This window comes from Rutilus rutilus (genome assembly GCF_951802725.1).
Source record: "Rutilus rutilus genome assembly, chromosome: 16".
Lineage (NCBI taxonomy): Eukaryota > Metazoa > Chordata > Actinopteri > Cypriniformes > Leuciscidae > Rutilus > Rutilus rutilus.
In genome coordinates this window covers 18693455-18713771 of record NC_140224.1, presented here as the reverse complement: position 1 = coordinate 18713771, position 20317 = coordinate 18693455, and the positions used below count along the sequence as shown (strand labels likewise).

At 36.6% G+C, this 20317-nt stretch overlaps 2 protein-coding genes across 2 annotated transcripts in view; one reads left to right on the top strand and one right to left on the bottom strand.

Moving 5' to 3' along the window:
* lrp2b (low density lipoprotein receptor-related protein 2b) overlaps positions 1-20317 on the bottom strand; it is a gene marked incomplete at its 5' end in the record, with an annotated part of 132728 nt that overhangs the window by 106493 nt on the left and 5918 nt on the right. Inside the window, 12 exons of the mRNA XM_084434586.1 lie at positions 672-809; positions 958-1088; positions 1252-1377; positions 1534-1729; positions 2069-2278; positions 2404-2544; positions 2631-2833; positions 3687-3893; positions 3992-4215; positions 4311-4480; positions 4828-4956; positions 5669-5785. Coding sequence (XP_084290712.1) covers positions 672-809; positions 958-1088; positions 1252-1377; positions 1534-1729; positions 2069-2278; positions 2404-2544; positions 2631-2833; positions 3687-3893; positions 3992-4215; positions 4311-4480; positions 4828-4956; positions 5669-5785 — 1992 coding nt within the window. The remainder of the gene's footprint in view (positions 1-671; positions 810-957; positions 1089-1251; positions 1378-1533; positions 1730-2068; positions 2279-2403; positions 2545-2630; positions 2834-3686; positions 3894-3991; positions 4216-4310; positions 4481-4827; positions 4957-5668; positions 5786-20317) is intronic.
* LOC311306551 (uncharacterized protein) lies at positions 11269-19707 on the top strand. Its single transcript, XM_084435033.1, has 13 exons — positions 11269-11309; positions 14556-14682; positions 14862-15054; positions 17444-17578; positions 17657-17740; positions 17819-17907; positions 17993-18095; positions 18178-18314; positions 18400-18460; positions 18529-18747; positions 18843-19009; positions 19100-19197; positions 19282-19707. The coding sequence occupies exons 2-11, from the start codon at positions 14558-14560 to the stop codon at positions 18936-18938; spliced, it is 1242 nt and encodes a 413-aa protein (XP_084291159.1). The 5' UTR covers positions 11269-11309; positions 14556-14557; the 3' UTR covers positions 18939-19009; positions 19100-19197; positions 19282-19707.

The following is a 20317-nucleotide window of genomic DNA, read 5'->3' as shown; positions in this document are numbered from 1 at the left end:
TCACAGCCCTAATATACGTATATATATATATATATATGTATATAATTTGTTTTTGTTTTTTTGTTTTTTTTACAAGTAAACCCTGGTCTTGTATATAGTTATTTGTACTTGCAATAAATAAATAAATAAATAATCACACAAAAAAAATAAACTCCATTTGAGTTTGATTTTGGTGGAATGTTAATAATATAATGGCACATGCAAGTGTCTGACCATATAAAGCCTCAATATCAATAATATCAACTGTGACAACACAGTGTTTAATTATTTTTGAAAATATATATAATAATAATTTCCTGAAAAGTAGTGGTTTTGGACATTTGAGGTTTACGCCAGACAGCGATGATATACTGTATGTATATAAGCTACCGGTTGTAAGGGTATTGGGGGGGACCCAAAAACTTATTTTGCCTGTCACAATATGAAGTGAACTCAGCACTGCAGACATCATAATGAAGAAAAAATACTTAATTAAAAGAATGATATTATGGAAAAAAGTACTTTTTTTTTTTTTCTCTTGATCTACTTTATTTCATGTTTGCTTTTATTATTCATTGACCCAAAGTCATCATCATCACATGTCTAAATTGTGCAGAAAAATGGATGAAATTCGAGTGAATTGCATAAACAGACAACAGTTTATTAAGCAAGAGCTTATCTGTGTCACTCACAGTCCTGGAGATCAGCTGAATAGGCCTTAACATTCATTATGCCTGAGATGCCCTTTCGGAGAACTATATTTTCCCCACCATCCCTCTTCCTCATTCGGAAAACAGAATTCGTCCTCCAGTCTGACACAAACAAATGATCTAACAAATGGAGGAGACAGATCAGTCAGTGACAAGTGGAACAAATCTAAAAAAAATGCTGGATAACAGTCTTTGTAGTTTAAAATCATCTCAACATCAACATCACAATGTGGCTTTGAGATGACTAAAGAAACACAGAAGTGACAACCTGTGTGTATCGTAAGTGAGAAAGGGTGAGTAATTTGTCCAATGCTGGAGAAGGCCTGTCGGTCAAGCCCATCAATGCTCACATGCTCAATCCGGTCCAGCTGCGCATCAACCCAGTATAGCCTATCCATCCTGTGGAGCACAACAAACATCTAAGACAGCCTTTAGCCCTCTTTTTTAATTGTCCAAACTGATCTTTGTGTCGGAATGAAATATGAATGGAAAGTGAATAAACCTATCTCATTTACAAACTATTTCAGAAATCAAATGGTTTATTTTAAGAGGACTTCCTTACAGGTAGTCCACAGCAAGTCCGTTAGGCCAGCCAAGTGTTGTGTTAATTAGAGGAACAGCATTGCTTCCATCTGTGTATGCTCTGGTGATCACAGCTGGACGATACCAATCCGACCAGAAGAGGTATCTAAAAATCGCAAAATAGAACTTTATTTGGATTATTACGATTATGTAATCTTATATGTAATTAAGTTATTCTGTATTTACACTACATTATAAAGATGTTTTATTTAGCAGAAAATGGTATTCTGAATTATGTATTCTTGCCCATGATGTCTCATACCCTGCACTGGGGTGCACAGCAATCCCCCGGGGGTATTTCAAGTTTTTAACAACAATGTCCCGTCTTGATCCATCTGTTACTTTAAAAGCTGAGACGGTGCGATAGGTGCTGGATATCCAGAAGAGGATCTTAGAGGTCCAGTCATATGCCATTGACTCCACAGAGCCCACTCTGTAACCTGTCAGGATCTCATGATCTGAGAAATAACCACAAAATAATGTTTATATTTTATTAAAATGGAAATGGAAATGGTGAAAATCCATTTTATAATTTTATATATGAATAAAAATAAATAATTTCATTAATTATTTTTTTATCAATATTTAAAATTAATTAAAAAAGTAATATATACTACATTTATGGAATTCTTTTTTTCCATGTTTTATTTATAATATCAGATTAATTTTAACATTGCTGTTTGGATTTAATCAAAGATGTTACTTCGCATAAAAAAAGTTTGAAAATCACTGAACAGTTTAGTATCCAATTGTTAAAAAACAACAACAAAAAAGCTGCGTGTTTTTCGGTGACTCACTGGTGCCATTGATGGGTGATTTGTAAATGAGCTGCCGCATTCTGTCATTGTAGAACACTGTCTCCAATGAGCCATCATACTCCACTCCAGAACCAGAGAAGGTTTCGGCCATGCCAGCGAGCGGCAGGGTGACATCCTCCTGAGAAGACACGTTAAGAGGAATCCCCCTGACCGCTTGTGCAGTAGCCACCAGTAAATAATCTTTAATCTCTGAAAGAGACAGACATGTTTGTTTCAGAGGATCTGGTGCAGTTGAACTAAAAATAAAGCCTGTGAACAAACAAAACAAACAGTGAGGTTCATGATTTGCAGGGCAGGCTCTGTCTGTCACTCACTAAAGCAAGTGTGGCGGTCATCCTGGAGGTCGTATCCTAGGCGACACTTGCAGCGGTAACCCAGTCCATCGTTGTCAGTGCGGTGACTCAGAAGACAGATTTGCTGACACCCGCCATTGTGTCTGCCACATGGGTTTATCACTGCAGTCAGAAAAGGCCAATTATGATGTATACTTAGCATTGGCCTATTTTATAGTTTGTATTATAAACATTCAACTTTGTCTTACCGAAGGGTTGAAGAGCTGGATGGGAAACCACAATTTGTCCAGGCCTGTTAGTAGAGCGGTAGAGAAAAGTCGGGTCACTGCCATTGAAGCGGTTGGTTCGAATCACACCCATCTTGACCCAGTCAGTGAAAAAGGCATGGTTCTCGAATACTGAAATCCCGAAAGGATGGGGGACCTGATGACCTCCATTCAGCACTGTTTTCCTGGAGGCACATTTGAGAGCACAAATATAAACATAAATTTAGCAATCAGTAAAAAAAAAAAAAAAAAAAAAAAGCACCATATCGGTGGTTCTCAACCCTTTTGTCTACAAAGACCCCCATTGTCGACAACAATGTTTAAAAGGCCCCATGACAGTCAATTTTTCGTAATTTACTCAATAAGGATTTTAAAAATCCTTGAATGATCCTATGATCGATTGATAAAATGTCCATAAGCACAAAAAATCTTCCTAAATGCATCCAACTTTATAAAGCGCATTTCATTTTAAATTCGAGCGCAATGTGAACAAGCACATCATCTCCACCTACAGAATGCCCACAAATAGGCCTACCACTTTATGGTTCAGAAGAAGTATCTCATCATCATGGTCATATGTATCCACCTTATTTTTTACTGACCTGATTGTCTATTTGTCTTTACATTTTAATAAACAATGTTGGATTATTCTAATTACTGGTATATAATGAGCACAAAAAGTTTGTACGCATGCTCTTCAGTTGGCGTACGCATAAGAACATCTTCAAATCAGTTTTTTTTTCTGTAAATCCCAATTTGTTCCTCACTTTTGACATAGGATAAAATCCACTGAATTTGACCAAATCCCATCAAAGTGTGTTTTATAAATATATAAAACTATTTTTGAGGAGATGCAATAAAATAAGAAATATCCTGATTTGTAAATTGTTTTGCCTTATTTTAAATAATTTTAGGTCATATTTAGGATATTGGATATTTGCTAAGGCCTCCTAGTGGGCTCTGGCCACCTGGTTGAGAACCACTCATTTACATGGTCCTAAAAGGTTTAAAATAGCGAGTTGCGGAGTATAATAATACCTGTCCAAGCCACTATATGTGACGGTCTCTACCAGGTTAAAATGGCTGTCTGTCCAGTAAACTCTCTTGGTAACCAAATCCAAGGTGATTCCAGTAGGGGAACCCAGTCTGGTCTTAACCAACTCAAACCGGTTACTACCATCCATGAAGGCCCGCTCCAATTTTACATTATCTGTGTTATAGCCAGTGTCTGTGAAGAACATGTATCTGTAGGAGACAGGATAGAGCAATCAGACAAGAAGGTAGATGAGTTAAAGTTTCCTTTACAACACACTGAATCAAATCCACACACAAACTGTACTTACCCCACAGTTGGGTCCAGAGCAAGCCCGTGAGGAGTCACCAAGTTTTCTGCGATCAGCGTGACACGGTTTCCCCCATCATAATCACATGCTTCAATTCTCTCCACACGTTCCTCAACCAGGTAGAGCTTGAAGTTGATCCAGTCCACAGCCACATTCTGGGCATTATGCACTGCTTCAGATAGCACCTCCGTCTTATCACTACCATCAAAATTTATGGAGTAAACCTGAAAGAAAATGTGTTGTTGTTTTTTGTGAACATAACTGTATTCACATTTACAGTAGGCTACATTGTAATTTCACACTATAAACCATGAAACACCTTCTGAGAATTGGTATCTGTCCAGAAGATCCTTTGAGTGAGCCAGTTGTAACCAACACCCACAGCGTAACCTTTACCATCTGATTGGACTAGAAGTCTGATAAACCGCCCATGTATATCTGCCATCTTGATATCACGCCCATCTGTGAAGATCAGCTGTGGTAAACCCCCTGTGAGGACCAAGAAGACAAGAGACATTACAACGTACTATCGAAAATGTAGATACAATTCTAAAATGCTGTGCGCAGCCTAAAAAGTGAAATAACTTTTGACTATAATACTATAACATTTGAATATATGAATATACCATTTCTATTTTTATCTGCATTATATTACTAAATTACATATTTATTGGATTCCTTGTACTGTGGGAAGGGCTGCTGTGATCCTGTATTCAAATTTCAAACTCAAACAGTTACATTAGAATTAAATTTAGAAATACCATTCATTAAGGCAAGCATTATGTTTGACACATTTTAGCATGTTAAAAGCATTTTCAGGTCTATTTTCCACTCACTTGAAATATTGGCCTTGCAGACATGACCCTGCTCCAGGAAATATCCATCAGCACAGCTGCAATGATGTGTGCCTGGGCGATCCTCACAGAAATGATCACAGATACCCCAAATTTTACAGTCATCATAGTCTGAGGATGAACCACATACATGGGTCAATGACGTGATTCATTTCTTTTGTCCAGATTTATTAAGTTAATCATAAATGCATTCATACATACGATGACTTGAATACATTTTACATTTCTGAATTAAAAGTAATTTTGATATTTTTGTTGGGATTAAAGTCATGTCTAGGTGGTGGAAAAGTCCAGAGATTGTATATAATTTCACTTTTAAAAAAGCAGTAAATCTGTCTAAAAATATGATTAATATTTTAACTTTTGTCCGTCAAATCAAAGTGCTGCAAAACCAAGCTGCAGAAATTATATTTTTGCCATTTTATTGTCATGTGACAAGAAGCCATTTTGTTGTCGTGTAAAATGAAAACTATAATACCTAAAATTCTTTCTTTTTTTAAAAACAACGATTATGTATTCTCACATGCATTTGAGTTGTAAGGTGTAACATTGTATTATTTTAACACCACTAAATATCTATCAAAAATGTACGAAAGCAATCTGAATACAAAAATTACATTTCTGAGAACTTGACACTTGCATTTTGAACTAGATTCTCCTTTTCATAATCTTAAAGTGCTAATCCAATAAATTAAGGGTTATTCTGAAAAACTGGATTGTATAAACTCACAGAGATTATTCTGTCTAGTATAATGTGGTATTATCCAGATTTAGATAGAAATATTATCTGTAATCAGATAATAAAGGGGTCTCATGCACTGACCCACACAGGTGCGGCTGTCATTGGCCACAGTGAAGCCATCGGGACAGTAGCAGGCTCCACCCTGCGGGCTGGGATGACAGCGGTACTCACAGCTCAGAGCAGAACACTGGTTTAAACCTACAGGACAGAGAGTGTTATCAGAGGTTGTTAGTTACTGTAAGTATCTGGGGCAGCTGAGTGATCACAGCCTGTCTGTCACATGCATAACATATGAAACACACATCAAAGAACATCTGGTCATCATGAGTATTATAATAAAATGTGACTTTAACCCAGACACATGTGACTGAAGTAAAAACTCAATACACATAAATACTCAATAAAATACTCTAAATTGTCCTGTAATCAGGGATCCCCCATCTCATACACCACTGAAAGATATTTATGTTATGACCTGTGTACATATGATCAGGAAAATAAAGTAAAATAATGATAATGTTATAATTAACTTGCTTTATCCATTAAATGTATTTTTTTTTAAAGTACTAAGAAGTGGAAGAAATGCCGCCTCAACGAAGTGATCCATGCCATGGTTTGGCGATGATCTATTGGATTTTACCTCTATTCGTATTTCCAACACACAACAATTAAATAGGTAATACAAACTTCGATGCACTTCAGTTATTTGTGAAGCGGTTTTCTGAAACTTATGCATGGCATAATTGGCTTAATTTGGCTGTTGGAATAATGTAAGTGTTTTATATTGGTCGCAAAATGCGCATCTTTAATGTTTTTCTAAAAAAATCTATATTTTTATCTAAGACGTGAACACCTAATTCTGAGTATCAGAATTTTTAAGTAGGCTAGTCCTATTTACTTCAAATATACTTTACTCTTTCCATTAACTGAATTTCCTGGCTATCCATGTTTTCACTGTTATACACGGTAGGGGGCGCTATTACGCATCTTCTGAAAGAGTACCGAATCCCCGGATCAAAACACAGGTGAAGAAAAGCAGAAAAAAGTGATAGAGGATTTCCCATAGACAGTAGCCTATATAAACCATAGATATAAACCTTATGCAGATGTAAAACCCCCAAGCGTGCCGCACAAGCCCTGAAAAGTGAAGCCAAAACGTCTCGATCGCCCCCCGGTGACTGGTCCTATGGCGGGTACTCCGTGCCAAAATCAAACATCCGAACGACCGACCGACCGATCGAACGTCTATCCGAACGTCTATCCGAACGTCTTGAACTTTCAAACGGGTGACCCACGTGACGACCTGACGTGACGTCAGCGTCTTCGAATTTGCAGCTTTTTAACCATACAAGTATACAAGCTGATGTGTAAAGGCTATAAATGGACATGATAGGCACTAAATATGCCTACAGATGTTATACCTAAAATAATACTCAACCATTTCCTGCACTTCCCTGAATAAGCCTACTAAGTGATGAACTGACCAAGTTGCCACCTGTAGGCTATATCATGACTTTCTGTGTATTTCATGACTCTAATGTTTCAAACACCAGACTCACCTATTGTAACTGTATAGGCTACAGTGGTATGCTTTTAATTAATGTTGTTGTATTTTTCCTTTTTTATTTTTTTATTTGTCAAACTGATTGTTTTACAAGTAAGAGTTAAAAGTTATAAGATAAAGGCTTTTTAATTTCAAAGTCTTCAATGCCATGGACCATGTTGTCATTAGTTGGCCATTGACTTTTCATGGTAATAACACATTGAGAAAGACACAGTTAAGATTATCCAATATAATATATTGCCTATAGGCTACTCTGTTCATTTTTACCATGATTTCATCTTCATTCTGAAATTTACTTTGCTGACTCTGCTGACTCTTGGGCTACAAGAGTTTTTGTATTGTTTTGTGAGGTGAATAAAATTTGTCATTTGTTAATAAGTGTTATGTTATGCTGAGAATAAGGGTTTCTGTTTTGGGGGTCACCTGTGAATGAATTGTAGAGCACCTCCTAGTGGTCCAATTACAGGATATTTCAGGGGGAAAGATCTACAATATTAATTATTGTTACTGAAAATGTTATAACATAAACAATAAAAAATACTTTTCTAACAAATGTGACAAGTTGAAAAAACTGTCATATTAAGAACCTTTTTTGTTGATACTTCAGGATTTAGCATTAAGCTTTGTATTATTAGAAAACCTGTAGACCTCCCTCATGTCCCCCTGAGACGAGAGACTTCATGAAATTAAGTCTGGGTTACATTACACTCTTAAGGGTATCATAAAGTAGACATATAGGCCGGCTTTGTATTTGAAATGCCAATATGTCTGATAAAAGGTAAGCATATTTTATGTAGCCTATATAATTCATTTCCTATTATTTTTATATTTAGGTAAAGCAGATGGGATACTGATTGCAGTTTTTGCTGCATTTGAATACGCTACAGCGTATTTCTATTCAATAAGATCTATTCCCGATTTAATGGGAGATGGAGAAAAATGATGTGGAATATCGTGTTTTTCCAAAATAACCATTTAAGCATGTCAGGTTTGTCAATAATATTTAGCCTTAATTTAACTTTATTTAACTTTAATAATACTACACCATACATAACTTTCTAAATCACTTTCTAAATCAGTCATTGATTGCAGTAATCAAATGTAGACTCTTAGAGGATACAATCGAAGAATAAGAAGTTAAACTAAGGTATATATAAAAAAACGTGTTACAACCACTGATCTATATAATGACTGGATAGCTCATGACGTTCTAAACTGCCACTAGGCAGTGAAGCCACCGGAAGTGTTCGAGCGGCCATCTTACGATTCCCTACCAGCAGAGGGATCCAACGCCCGTTATACAGAGATTGGTAGCTCCGACGGCACTTTTAAGATGACCCGATGTGCAGCATACAAGTGCAAGACGACGTTCACAAAGGGATGTAGAACAACTGCCCACAGGTTGTAATTCAAGCCCTATAAGTAGTAATTTATATGCAAAATTGTCGCTATGCCTGTGTTGTTTTCTCCGAGGCAAGAGCTGCTGCTTCTTCAAAAATCAACGATAAAACAGTCAACAGTAGCCTATAAGAAACCTCAGAGCAGCAATAATCACAATTAAGTGTCCAATAGCGACACCATTTGACAGCTTCAAAAGAGCTTCGTGCAGAGTCCGTTTACCGTTACATTAACCCATACAATTTGTATTAAGCATTTCCTGAACATGTAACTTGCTAATCAAACACTTTATATGAACAAACTACTAATCTATAAAACACAAATCGGTCTTCCGACCTTTTAATATTGTGTCAGTTGATGTTGATATGCGCGAGGGAGAGAGAGCAATTCAGCGCTCGGGTTGTTTGAAGGCGCTGAGAGTGCGCGCGCGCGGCCGGGGCTCTCTCTGCACTGATCTAAATAATTCGTTGTTACGACGACTTGTTCCCTCGTTTTAATAAATCGTGGACACGTTTAACTAATTCCCTCCCTCATTTTGATTTAACGAATTACAACGTGGCCACAATATAATAAAACGAGGGAACAAATTAGTATTGTGCTGAGGTATTATTAATTCGTACGTGGCTACGAAACAATATTCACATGAATATTCACCAATTCAAAAAAATATAGGTCTTTAGCATTCACTATTTAATTAATAGTATCAAACTGTTTTTCTTACCTGTGAAGATAGCTTTTCAGTGAAGGCCGACTAGTGTTCTCGTACAGCTTTTAATTCCTTTTGCAAAGAAATTGCCGTTTTTTAATAAGCAGGAAAAATTTCCGACTTTAAACAAATACCCATTTAAATGCTAAGAGTGTTTGCATTGTAAAAATGTGCAGGGAGACTTTAGATTTAAAAACGGTGTCTCGTTAGGCAATGTTTTTTCAGTCAAATCATAAAATTTCCTATTGATTCAATAGAACGCATGAGCTCACTAGGGAATACCAATATGGCGGCGCGGTGGCTTCACTGTTCATGACGTCATGAGCTATCCAGTCATTCTATATAGATCAGTGGTTACAACGTGTCTTCACACGCACGTTGGGAAGACGATCAGTTACTCGCGCTTCCGACCGGTCGCCATGGGAACGCGTTAACAACACGTAAGCACATGTAGGAACGTGTTACATATGATTTTATTTAAATCATCATTACATTTTTTTGGGCTCATTGTTTATAAGTTGCAGACATGAAAATCAAAGAACCTTAATTACAAAATAAGATATATTCAGCTGATCTTGTCTAAATGTAATATTATAACTATTATACATATGTTTTTAATAAACCTTTCCACTTTAACATTTATGATGATTATTTGTAAAAGATTATGATAATTTAGTAAGTGTTGAGATCTCTAAGTTCTTGAAACAAAAAATCATGCTTGATTAGATTTACTTTTTATTGGGCCTACTTTATTTGTTTGATATTATGTATAAAAAATAATGCATGTTTTTAATCTATAGGACAGTTTTCCTGAATTGCTAAAATACATTTCTTGGAACCATCACCCACTTTCTCAAAAATTTAAATACAAAACCAAATCTTCAAACTACATTCAGAGACCATCTGATGCTTTTCAAAATAAAGAAATTTACTCAAAACCATTTTATCTGTGCTCAAAATCAAACAATGCTTTCAGATCATACACAGCTCAATATCATAAACACTGCAGAGCATTCATTAGATCATTCAGTCCAAATATATAAATCTAATATGAAAACCTTCTGGATCAAAAAGTAAAAAATAAAATAATCGACTTTTGAGTGTTTTTAAGGACAGTGGGAACTTTGTACATTGGGCAATAAAATTAACAATAAAAACTAGTTAAAATGATTATATGGTCAAGACTATTGAATGTCTTTAGCTTATAGGCAGTATTTCTGCTCTTTGAAAGTAAAACACATAGCCGCACAAGCACAGAATTCAGGAAAGTTGTTTTTGGGGTACAATATTTATATGTATTGCCTATCATGTCCATTTATAGCCTTTACACATCAGCTTGTAAACTTGTATGGTTAAAAAGCTGCAAATTTCAAGACGCTGACGTCACGTCAGGTCGTCACATGGGTCACCCGTTTGAAAGTTCAAGACGTTCGGATAGACTTTCGATCGGTCGGTCGGTCGTTCGGATGTTTGATTTTGGCACGGAGTACCCGCCATAGGTCCTAGTATAGGTCATACACCCCGCCTCCCCGTGTTATTCAACGGGACGTGAGAGACCAACTAAACAATTAAATTACACTTCAAATATCTTTTTTCCAAATGTGGTTTATTTCATTTGCTGTCGTTTCTATCACGCTGATGTAAGTTCAAGTGTCTGTTTCAAAAATAAGTTGTTTTTTAGTTAGTTACGTGATGCGGTGGTGTTACGTCATGATTGACAGCTGTGATTGACAGGTTCTCTGAGCGAAGTAGTCACTGAAGCACCAACGGCATTTTTTTCGGGATCTTCGGAGGACTGAGTAAATATTGACTTTATTTTAACAAGCCTCTTGTAGTACTGCAATACATTTTTTAAAAAGTGCACTCAGGGAGAGTGCATTCTGCGAGAGCGAGGGCAGAGCCAGACATTCTCTGACAGAGCGTTGATTTTGCGGCTTTACTTCCTGCTCACTACTGCGCAGGTCTGGTCCTGAGATCGCTACTGCGCAGACTCAAGTTCCAAGATGTCAGCGCCATATCGGGACCTTACAGTCTATATGATCGGCACACCTGTGGTGAATAATACGGTTACTCGGTGTGAATCGTCCGGGCGTAGGACCCCATTAGTATGCCAGTAGTATGCCTGATCTAAATCTGTTCTCGCGATAACTTGTAGCTAACGTGAGCTGTTTTAGTGTTATTAGGCTTGTTTGAGATGAGCAAAATCTGCGCAGAATCGATCACCGGTGATCACCGCGAGATGCATGCCGGTTAGAAATGTGTCCGAGTGCGGTCCGCCTTGCTCTGATGTTATGCTGACGTATGTCAAAAATCTCTCGCGAGCGCACGTGTCGGATTCTGCAGTCGAGCGCAGTTGCTCTCCACCGACTGCGCTGATAATAAAGCATGATGGGAAACGACTTGCTGACGACACAGCTTAATGCTCATTGGTTTAAACAACTGTGATGTATTGTTGTCTTTTAAAATGTTTGATTTTAAAACTCTAATATCATGTTTTATGTGTATAGCCTATGTTATGTGTGAATATTCCCAAACTATCTGACAGTGCGATCTCTTTGGGTTATGCAATTTAATTTTTTATAAAAAAAATAAAAAAATAAAAACACATATGTCTGTATTAAAGAAAAAAATATTGAAAAACATGTATTTGGAATGGAATTAAATAACAAGTACTTTGGGTGTCTTGTTCATTTTATTTATTTTCATATCAAGCAACAGAACTTAAATTCCATCCAGTTTATTGGCAACACGAGCGTGAATCCCGTGAATCCCGCGATATCCATCTTTGATCTCACAGGTGTCAGATCCACTGCGTGAAGAGAGAACTGTCCGGCTTGCCTGCTCTTTTTTCACTCCTCCTCTCACTGCAGCCGCCTACTCTCGTCTACATTTCAGGCGAGGCAAGGCGCATCTCAAACAAGCCTATTATGTGGTAGCTTCATGTAGAATGCTAAATCCCGCTGCTATATGCAAGGTAAGATTAAATTAAATGTTATATTGTATATGTAAATTGTGTATATTCTATAGCTAATATTTAAAACCTCAAGTTGCGTCAATAGCAGGAGAAAGACCGCGAAATTTAAAAATACTACTGTTAATGTGTCACGAAATGTAGTTTTAAGAGTTGTTAAGAGTAGTGTAGTTGTTTCAATCTCAAATATGTTGTTTGTTTATACAGATAGTGCCTATTTAAAAATTTGATCTGACGGTTTCGGAGATGTGAGATCCAAGGGATCACCGGGTGCTCAGCGCTCATGTATCCCGCCTGGAACAGCCTTACCTCGGCTAGGTCTTCTGACGTCTGCTTAATGAATTACTAACGTAATGATAGCAGTAGCACCAAAACGTAGCCTACTTTGCAAGATTAAGCGCTGTTTTATATGGATTAACCCTTTCATGCATAGTGGTCACTACAGTGGACAGCTATTAAAAAAGCATTTTCTTAAATGTACATGGGTTTTGATGGCATAGTTGCACATCAGCCTCTTCATTGGACCCTGGTGCATCATCCTATACATTGCAACCAAGTGGCAAGCCGTTGTGTTTCGATTTTTTTCCCCTAAACCAAGATGGTCAATGGTCAGTCAGAAATGCCAAGTTGCTCCGGAATATCCAACCATTCCTTCTTTCCTATTAGACTCTTGTAGATAAAAAAATATTGCAGCATCAAGCAATATCTAATGAGTCATATCACAGTTACATTTTCCAAGTTTTGATTTTAGATTGGGAGAAAAATCTGATTAATCATCTGTCCACTGTAGTGGACCTCATGCATCAATGGCTATATTTCAGCTACAGTTCATACTTATACTGTGAATATTGTTTTTGAAAATACTTAATCTGCAGTAACATTTATGTAAATAAATGTATTTGTATTATTAGAATGTAACGTGCTTACATAATGTATGTGACTTGTATTGCATTCATTTTATTTTTCAAATAACAATGGGAACAGAGAAAATTACTCACTGCTCCTAACTAAAGAACTTTTGTAGCTTTAATAAGGATTCATTTATATCTAATTTATAAATTATGCAATGCAGAGTGTTTTACGCTTTATTCAATTTATTTTTATTTCCCATATTTATCAATACATCAGTAGCTGTATTAGTATCAGTGATACTGGCCTTCATAAAAAAATATGTCATTAAACAAGTATTTAAAATATAATGTCTTTATTTAGTTATTTTATGTTTTTCTACATTAATCTGGAGATTAAATGTGAAATGATTAAATGATAAAATATAGTAAAACCGTATAGAGACTTGGGTAACACTTCATAATAACGTTCAGTTGTAGGCCATTAATAAGTGGTTAGTTAATGATGAACTAATCATTTACATAACATGCATAAACATGCAAAATAACATTTTATGTATTTTTTGTAAATTCCGGTACAAGTGATTAGTAAATGATTAACTAATTATTTATGAAACATGACTATGCATTCATAAATGATTAATAAGTGATATACTAACATTTTATGTATGTTTTGTACATTTTTTCGTTTCAAGTCATTTACAATTGATTAGTTAATGATTAACTAATCATATACAAAATATGACTATGCGTCTCATAAATGTTCATTATGTTAATTTTTTTTGTATGTTTTGCTCACATCAGGTGCAGTGGTTAAAGATTCATGTGTTTCAGAGAAGACAGCTGTCTATACCCTCACCAGTCAGCACTTACACTGCAGTGCACACTACACTACACACGACACTACAGTGTTCAACACCTGTTATAGATGTGTAAACGCATGAATAAATAATTTACAACACTTTTTGCATCCCCTAATCTAAAGTGTAAACTATTTATTACTTGTAAATGTGTTACACTTACCTGTTACAAATGATCTGTATGTGTATTCAAGGCATTTACAACACTTTCTGCACCCTCTAATTGCTACATATATACAAAAAAATAACATTATTTATTAAACATGTATGAAACACATATTCATGTTTTATAAAAGATTAGTTAATCATTTACTAATCACTTGTAAATGACGTGTAACGGAATTTACAAAACATAGGCTACATAAAATGTTAGTATATCATTTGCTAATCATTTATGAATGTTCTGTAAATGATTAGTTCATCATTAACTAACCACTTATAAATGACTTACAACTGAACGTTATTATACAGTGTTACTGAAACTTGAGTGTTTATGATTGCGATCAATCGCAATTAATCAGAACAAAAGTGTAATTAATCTAGTTAATTTTTTAGATCGATTGACTGCACAATTAATACGTTTAATCAACCTAATATCATTACTTTTGTTTTGCATTAAAGTTATGTTACAGTTTGCGTTGCATGCTGAGGTGAAGGAGTACCTGGAGCGTGGAGTTTACCAAGGGAACGGCGACACCGGACGCAAGAGAATTGTCAGGCGTTCTGCTAAGAAGTTCATTGTGCAGGGGAAGTAGAAAAAATATCATTGCCTTTTAATGTGTTATGTATTATGTGATTTACAGTATCCGCTACGTTTGCTTATGATAAAACAACTAATTTTACATAATATTTTCTTCAATAAATAACATGATTTATATACTGTGTGTTGCGTTCCCTCACATTACCTCTTTATGTCTCTAACACAGGTGGACATGTTTATTACAAAACTGCAGACGGATCGAACCGTCTAGTTGTCATGGATGAGAAACAGAAGGAACAAGTCCTTCGGGACTGCCATGACAGCCCAGCTACAGGTGGGCATCAGGGGAGAACAAGGACATGCAATAAGATTGCAAGTGCATACTATCGACAAGGCATCTTTCCGGACGTCACGAAGTGGGTAAGATAATTGTAGACTCAAATTCCCGAACCACAAGATAGTTTCATACAGCCACTCAAGTGTAAATAATTAACTTATTGGTATGTTATGTAGAGGCCACGACATATTATTTTGAGGCCACAAGATCATATTATAATAAATACTTAATGGTGTTAAGTCGTGTCCTCAAGATCCTATGTTGAGTTTGAGACCCCTGATGTAGTTGTACAAAGTAATGTGTTTCTGTTGTTTGTAATGTTACAAACACCTACAAATTTCTTTTTAGATTGCCCAATGTCCACAGTGTCAGCGTAATGATACTATTAAAACAGTGGCCCCAGTGTTGCACCCTATCAAGAGCCGCTTTCCAACCGGAGGAACCTTTTCACAGTTCCTAGAACTATTCGCTAAAGTACCCGGATGTCGGCGTGTTCGCACCGCAGGAACTAGGAACGATTTTAGTTCTAGGAACTCCATTTGTAGGAACTAATTTAGGTCCTACTTCAGAGTAGGGTCTAAACCAGCACTATAGGAACTATCTGTGACGTTAGTGTACGCTGATTGACCGAACGCACGCGGAACACCAGCACCCGCCATTTTTAAAACAGCTATATGTAAACACACCAGGGACGTGCGGTCAGGGTAGGCAGGGTAGGCAGTGCCTCACCAAAGGAAATGTTGACATTACATTTATTAATTCCAAGAACTTTATTAATTCACCACATTATTAATTGCATTTATTTTATTCCAAATATTAATTTTTGTAACAAAAATTTTCAGGCATACACATATAATATACTCATTTTGCCATTGTTTGCTCCTAAAACCATTGTTTCATGCAGGAAATGCAAGGCCATGGCCATTGAGGCAGAGGTTAGCAGTGCCTCTTTGGTCCATAGAACGTAGTTTACGTAGGTTTGCGCATGCGCAGTCAGTTCTCATGCTGTCTTGAATTATCAACATTGAGGCAGAGACCGAGCTTGCTTCATGTCACGTGATCCACTCGCTCTCACTCAATCCGCGCTTCCCGATCTAGCGGCGCCTAGCGTTGGCTGTCAACAGGCCCGGGGTGGGTAATCGGTAGAATTCCCGGTGGGCCGCTTCACTTTTGGGCCGGTCGAGGATTTTCTTTTTTCACATTTGTCACGTTAGTTACATTAGGCTACACACGATCGGACGTTCCGCATTCTGACACCGCAGCGCGCAGCCTCTGCATGGGTTGTACCATGTGAGGGAGTTCTCCCCTCCCCTCCTATAGAGTTGGTTGGGTCCATAGCCCGTCTTTTCCAAAACGTTTTCTCAGGAGTAGGCTACCGCGGCACCGCCGGCGCCTACCGATAGCTGGGCCGGCCCTACCATAACGCGTCAGGGAGGATGGATGGGAGGAAGAGGCCAGGAGGTATGGAAGCTTGTTTCCGCCACAGAATAAAACATTTTAAAAGATAATTGCGACTTTTTATCTCACAATTGCGAGTTTACATCTCGCAATTCTATCATTATTTCTCAGAATTGCGTGAAATAAACTCGCAATTGCATGTTATAAAGTCAGAATTGCAAGATATAAAGTCAGAATTGTGTGAAATAAAGTCGCAATTGCTTCTTATAAAGTCTAAGTGAATTATTATTTAACCTTTACATTATTTGTTGAACCATGGCATTAATACTTGTAAACTACAATAGTGACTAGGCTGCTTGTCGGTTCGCTGACACCACGCCGCCTCCCTCTCTTAACGTTACTGTGTCCCGCACAAAACATTTGTTTGTTGTATAAGTCATAAGATAGATGTGTCCATTAATTTGATTATTAGATTTGATTGTGCATTAGCCTCACATATGACTGACTTTGCTGTATGCAGGCAGCGATGTGATGATGCCTGATATGAACTTGGGTTGCTACATTAACTGAATGAATATATAAACATATATGCCACATTGATAGGTCACAGCCTACCCATGACAAGATTTCACCGCACGTTACTGAAACACACAGATTATAGAATAAATGCTTTGTGGAATCTCCATATCTCAGCTCTGGAAGGCTCTAGAGCCTCCAATCATGCACTCCTGTCTGCGCCTCAGCACCCTCTATCCGAATCCAGAGTTTCAAGAAGATCAGATAAACTTTATTTTTCGACCCAAAAATATCTATAAGGGTATACATCTATAAACCTTATAGTTTTTTGGGGTCGAAAAATCAAGTTTCTCGGATATTCTCGAAACTGCGGATTCTGTTAGAGGGTGCTGAGACATAGACATGAATGCATGATTGGAGAAATTTTGGGACTCAAGCGAGCCCTCCATATGCGTCCAATGGCAGCTTATTTGTATGGTCGTTTGTACACGAACCTCCTATATGTATACTTCTTATATTATTCAACAACATTTTATTGAAATCTACTATTTCTTTTAGATTATTGACACAAGGATTGCACAGCTCTGTAAAGCACATGGTGGAACTGCTTTACAGGTGCACACGTTCGTGCTCTGGTGGCGATCCTTCACTATCAAGAAACATGTGGATGACAGTCACATTTATTGTCTGAAGGTAAATCAAAATCTATTAATTAAATTTCAGTGGCAGGGGACACATTTACTTACTTATTTACTTATAAATATTTTAAAGGACCTTGATGAGAATGACACAGTCCTTATTCCAAGAATTGTTGGTGGACAGAGCCCCGAAAAGGGAAATCACTTCATTTTGTGGGTATGTGTGGATTAAAAAATACATTTTTACTCAACAGTTGTTACTCTGGTTAAAGCGGTTTCTGTTTATGTTGTAAAGGTCTTGGATGGTTTGCTGAATCGTATTCGAGTTTACGACCCCAGTGGCAACTACAAGTCAATTTCTGCGATGGACCTGGCTATACTTTGGTATTATGTGCTTTGTAAATGTTAAAATTGTGATCTTTATTTATTTATGTACATTTATTAATTTCTTTTTTCTTTTGTACAAAAGCAATGCCTTCCGAAATACTTGGGACTTGGGAAAATGGACTGTTGAGTACCCAGAACAGTGGAGGCTGGCTGACTCTAACAACTGTGGGGTTTTGGTTTGTACAGTAAGTTAAATAAATGCTTTTATTTATTTATTTTATTTTATTTTTATCTACATTACTTTGACAACTGTATTTATTGCATTAGATGGCAGAAATGGAGGTGAGGGACAAATGGACCTCTATGAAAAACGAGGTGATACAGGGAGACGATCTGTGGCATCTGAGAAGATATCACGCGTCATCAATGGCAGCATATGCTGTTCAGCATATGACGTATAAAAGGTATGTGTAAAATGTGTGTCCTCATTCATATAAATCAACTTAAAAGTTTAATAAATCAAGTAGATCGATGATTTTGAAAATATAGGACAGTCGAGGAGGTGGAAAAAAAAGGAATTTGTTCTCTTGTCAGTGATACTGAAATTCAGGTACATATAAGACTTTACAAAATTTAAAATGGCTAGATATTGTTTGCTATACTAAATATTTTTTTCAGGAGTTGTTTCAAGGAATTGTGAAAGGCTCACTGAAACCCACGTGGAACAAATGGTGGCAAATGAAGACTGGGAAAATGGCAAAACCTAAGAGCTTTCATCCAGCCTTGTCAGCACATGTTGAGGAACTTCTGGGACACATCGACAACATTGTGTTTGAGCAAAAGAAGGACAAAAAGCTTGAACATATCGACCTTGTAATGTGTGAACTGATTCCTGAGGTAAGCATTGATGAGAAACTGATGGCTGATTTTTATATGTTTTGGTGAACTAACTCATTAAGTAATTATTTTTTTTTTAATCTTTTGTTGTACAGATCAGCCTTATAATACTGAGACGAACGGAAGGTTTCAGTCACTTTTGGGCTGATTTATCTTATCTTTTGGAGTGTGTCATTAAAATAGCCTTTTAATGTCACAACATCCCTGGTTCAACGAGCTAACTACGTTCTGCTGCGTTGCACCTTTGGGCTTGCATATCAAAGTAAAAAATTCTGATGTTCCATAGCACTAAAGACTTTGCAAGTGTACAGTTGCACATGACGTATTGCAGCATGTTTGTGTGTTTTTGCAGAGTTCCCTCAAGCCAGTCCATCCATGACCCCCAGGTTCAACGAGCTAACTACGTTCTGCTGCGTTGCACCTTTGGGCTTGCATATCAAAGTAAAAACAGTGAGTGATGTTCCATAGCACTAAAGACTTTGCAAGTGTACAGTTGCACATGACGTGTTGCAGCATGTTTGTGTGTTTTTGCAGAGTTCCCTCAAGTCAGTCCATGACACCTAGTCCAGCCTCCTCACCTACCAGGTCACAACCCAACCATCTAAAGGGGAACTTGACTGACTGCATCATCTAGGCCTTAGGATGGTTCCACAAAGAATTGACTGCACATACAACATGAATTTACTTCGTTCAAACCAAAGATTTGACTTTTCATACAGCAAAAGACACTGCATCAATTTGTGTCTCATTAGCTCTCAAAAAACTTTAACCTTACAGTTCATTAAATATTTTACACAGCTAACTCAACATTAATTGTTTTTAAATCTTCACAATGTATAGCCAGAGGACTATCACAAAAGTATTTAGAAAAGTAAAGACATAGCATGTCTGTTCAAAGCTTCTTTGTATTGTTGTGTATTTTAAAAAGCTCTATAAATGTCCTAAAACGATGTGCATTTTGCTTGTAGTTTTGTGTTAATAAAAATGTAATATATTACATCTAATAATTCAGTTGAATTCATTATGTATTGTATTGTGTAATTTAATTTAATTTTTATATAAGTTTTGGTTCTCTAATTTTATTACATTAAATGTTATTGTGTTGTATGATGTTCTGTATTAAGAATTAATTATGACATAAATCATATGCATTAGTACACAAATTACATGCTTGTAATAAAAAAAAGCATATTATGCCTATTGCTTAATAACAAATAACTGCGTCACAAAACATACTTATAAATGTTATTTCTTCAAAATAAAAGATTAGTATATGAATTAAGTAGTTTGATTACATTAAGATTTGTGATTCTATAATTTTATTATACTGTTCTTTGATCAAGTTTTGACAACCAATTAATATTTATACCCACAAAACATAGCTAGCATTTTGTGATTTATTTAAATGTCTAAACTGTTAATAAGAAAAACAGTAATATACACAAATAAACATCTTATGGCTCTTTTAATAAATAAAAGTGTACCTGTAACACATTGCGCTGATTATTGCGATAAAAAATAATGACATAATTATAATTGCATTACGAATGGCTGTGAATACGGTAAGGCA

What these genes read in the sequence shown, in the direction of transcription:
- LOC311306551 (XM_084435033.1), top strand. Translation starts at nt 14,558, where the DNA reads ATGTTACAGTTTGCGTTGCATGCTGAGGTGAAGGAGTACCTGGAGCGT. An exon ending in TTCCGGACGTCACGAAGTGG is followed by an intron (nt 15,055 to 17,443) that starts GTAAGATAATTG and finishes TATTTCTTTTAG; the next exon opens with ATTATTGACACAAGGATTGC. An exon ending in GTCACATTTATTGTCTGAAG is followed by an intron (nt 17,579 to 17,656) that starts GTAAATCAAAAT and finishes AATATTTTAAAG; the next exon opens with GACCTTGATGAGAATGACAC.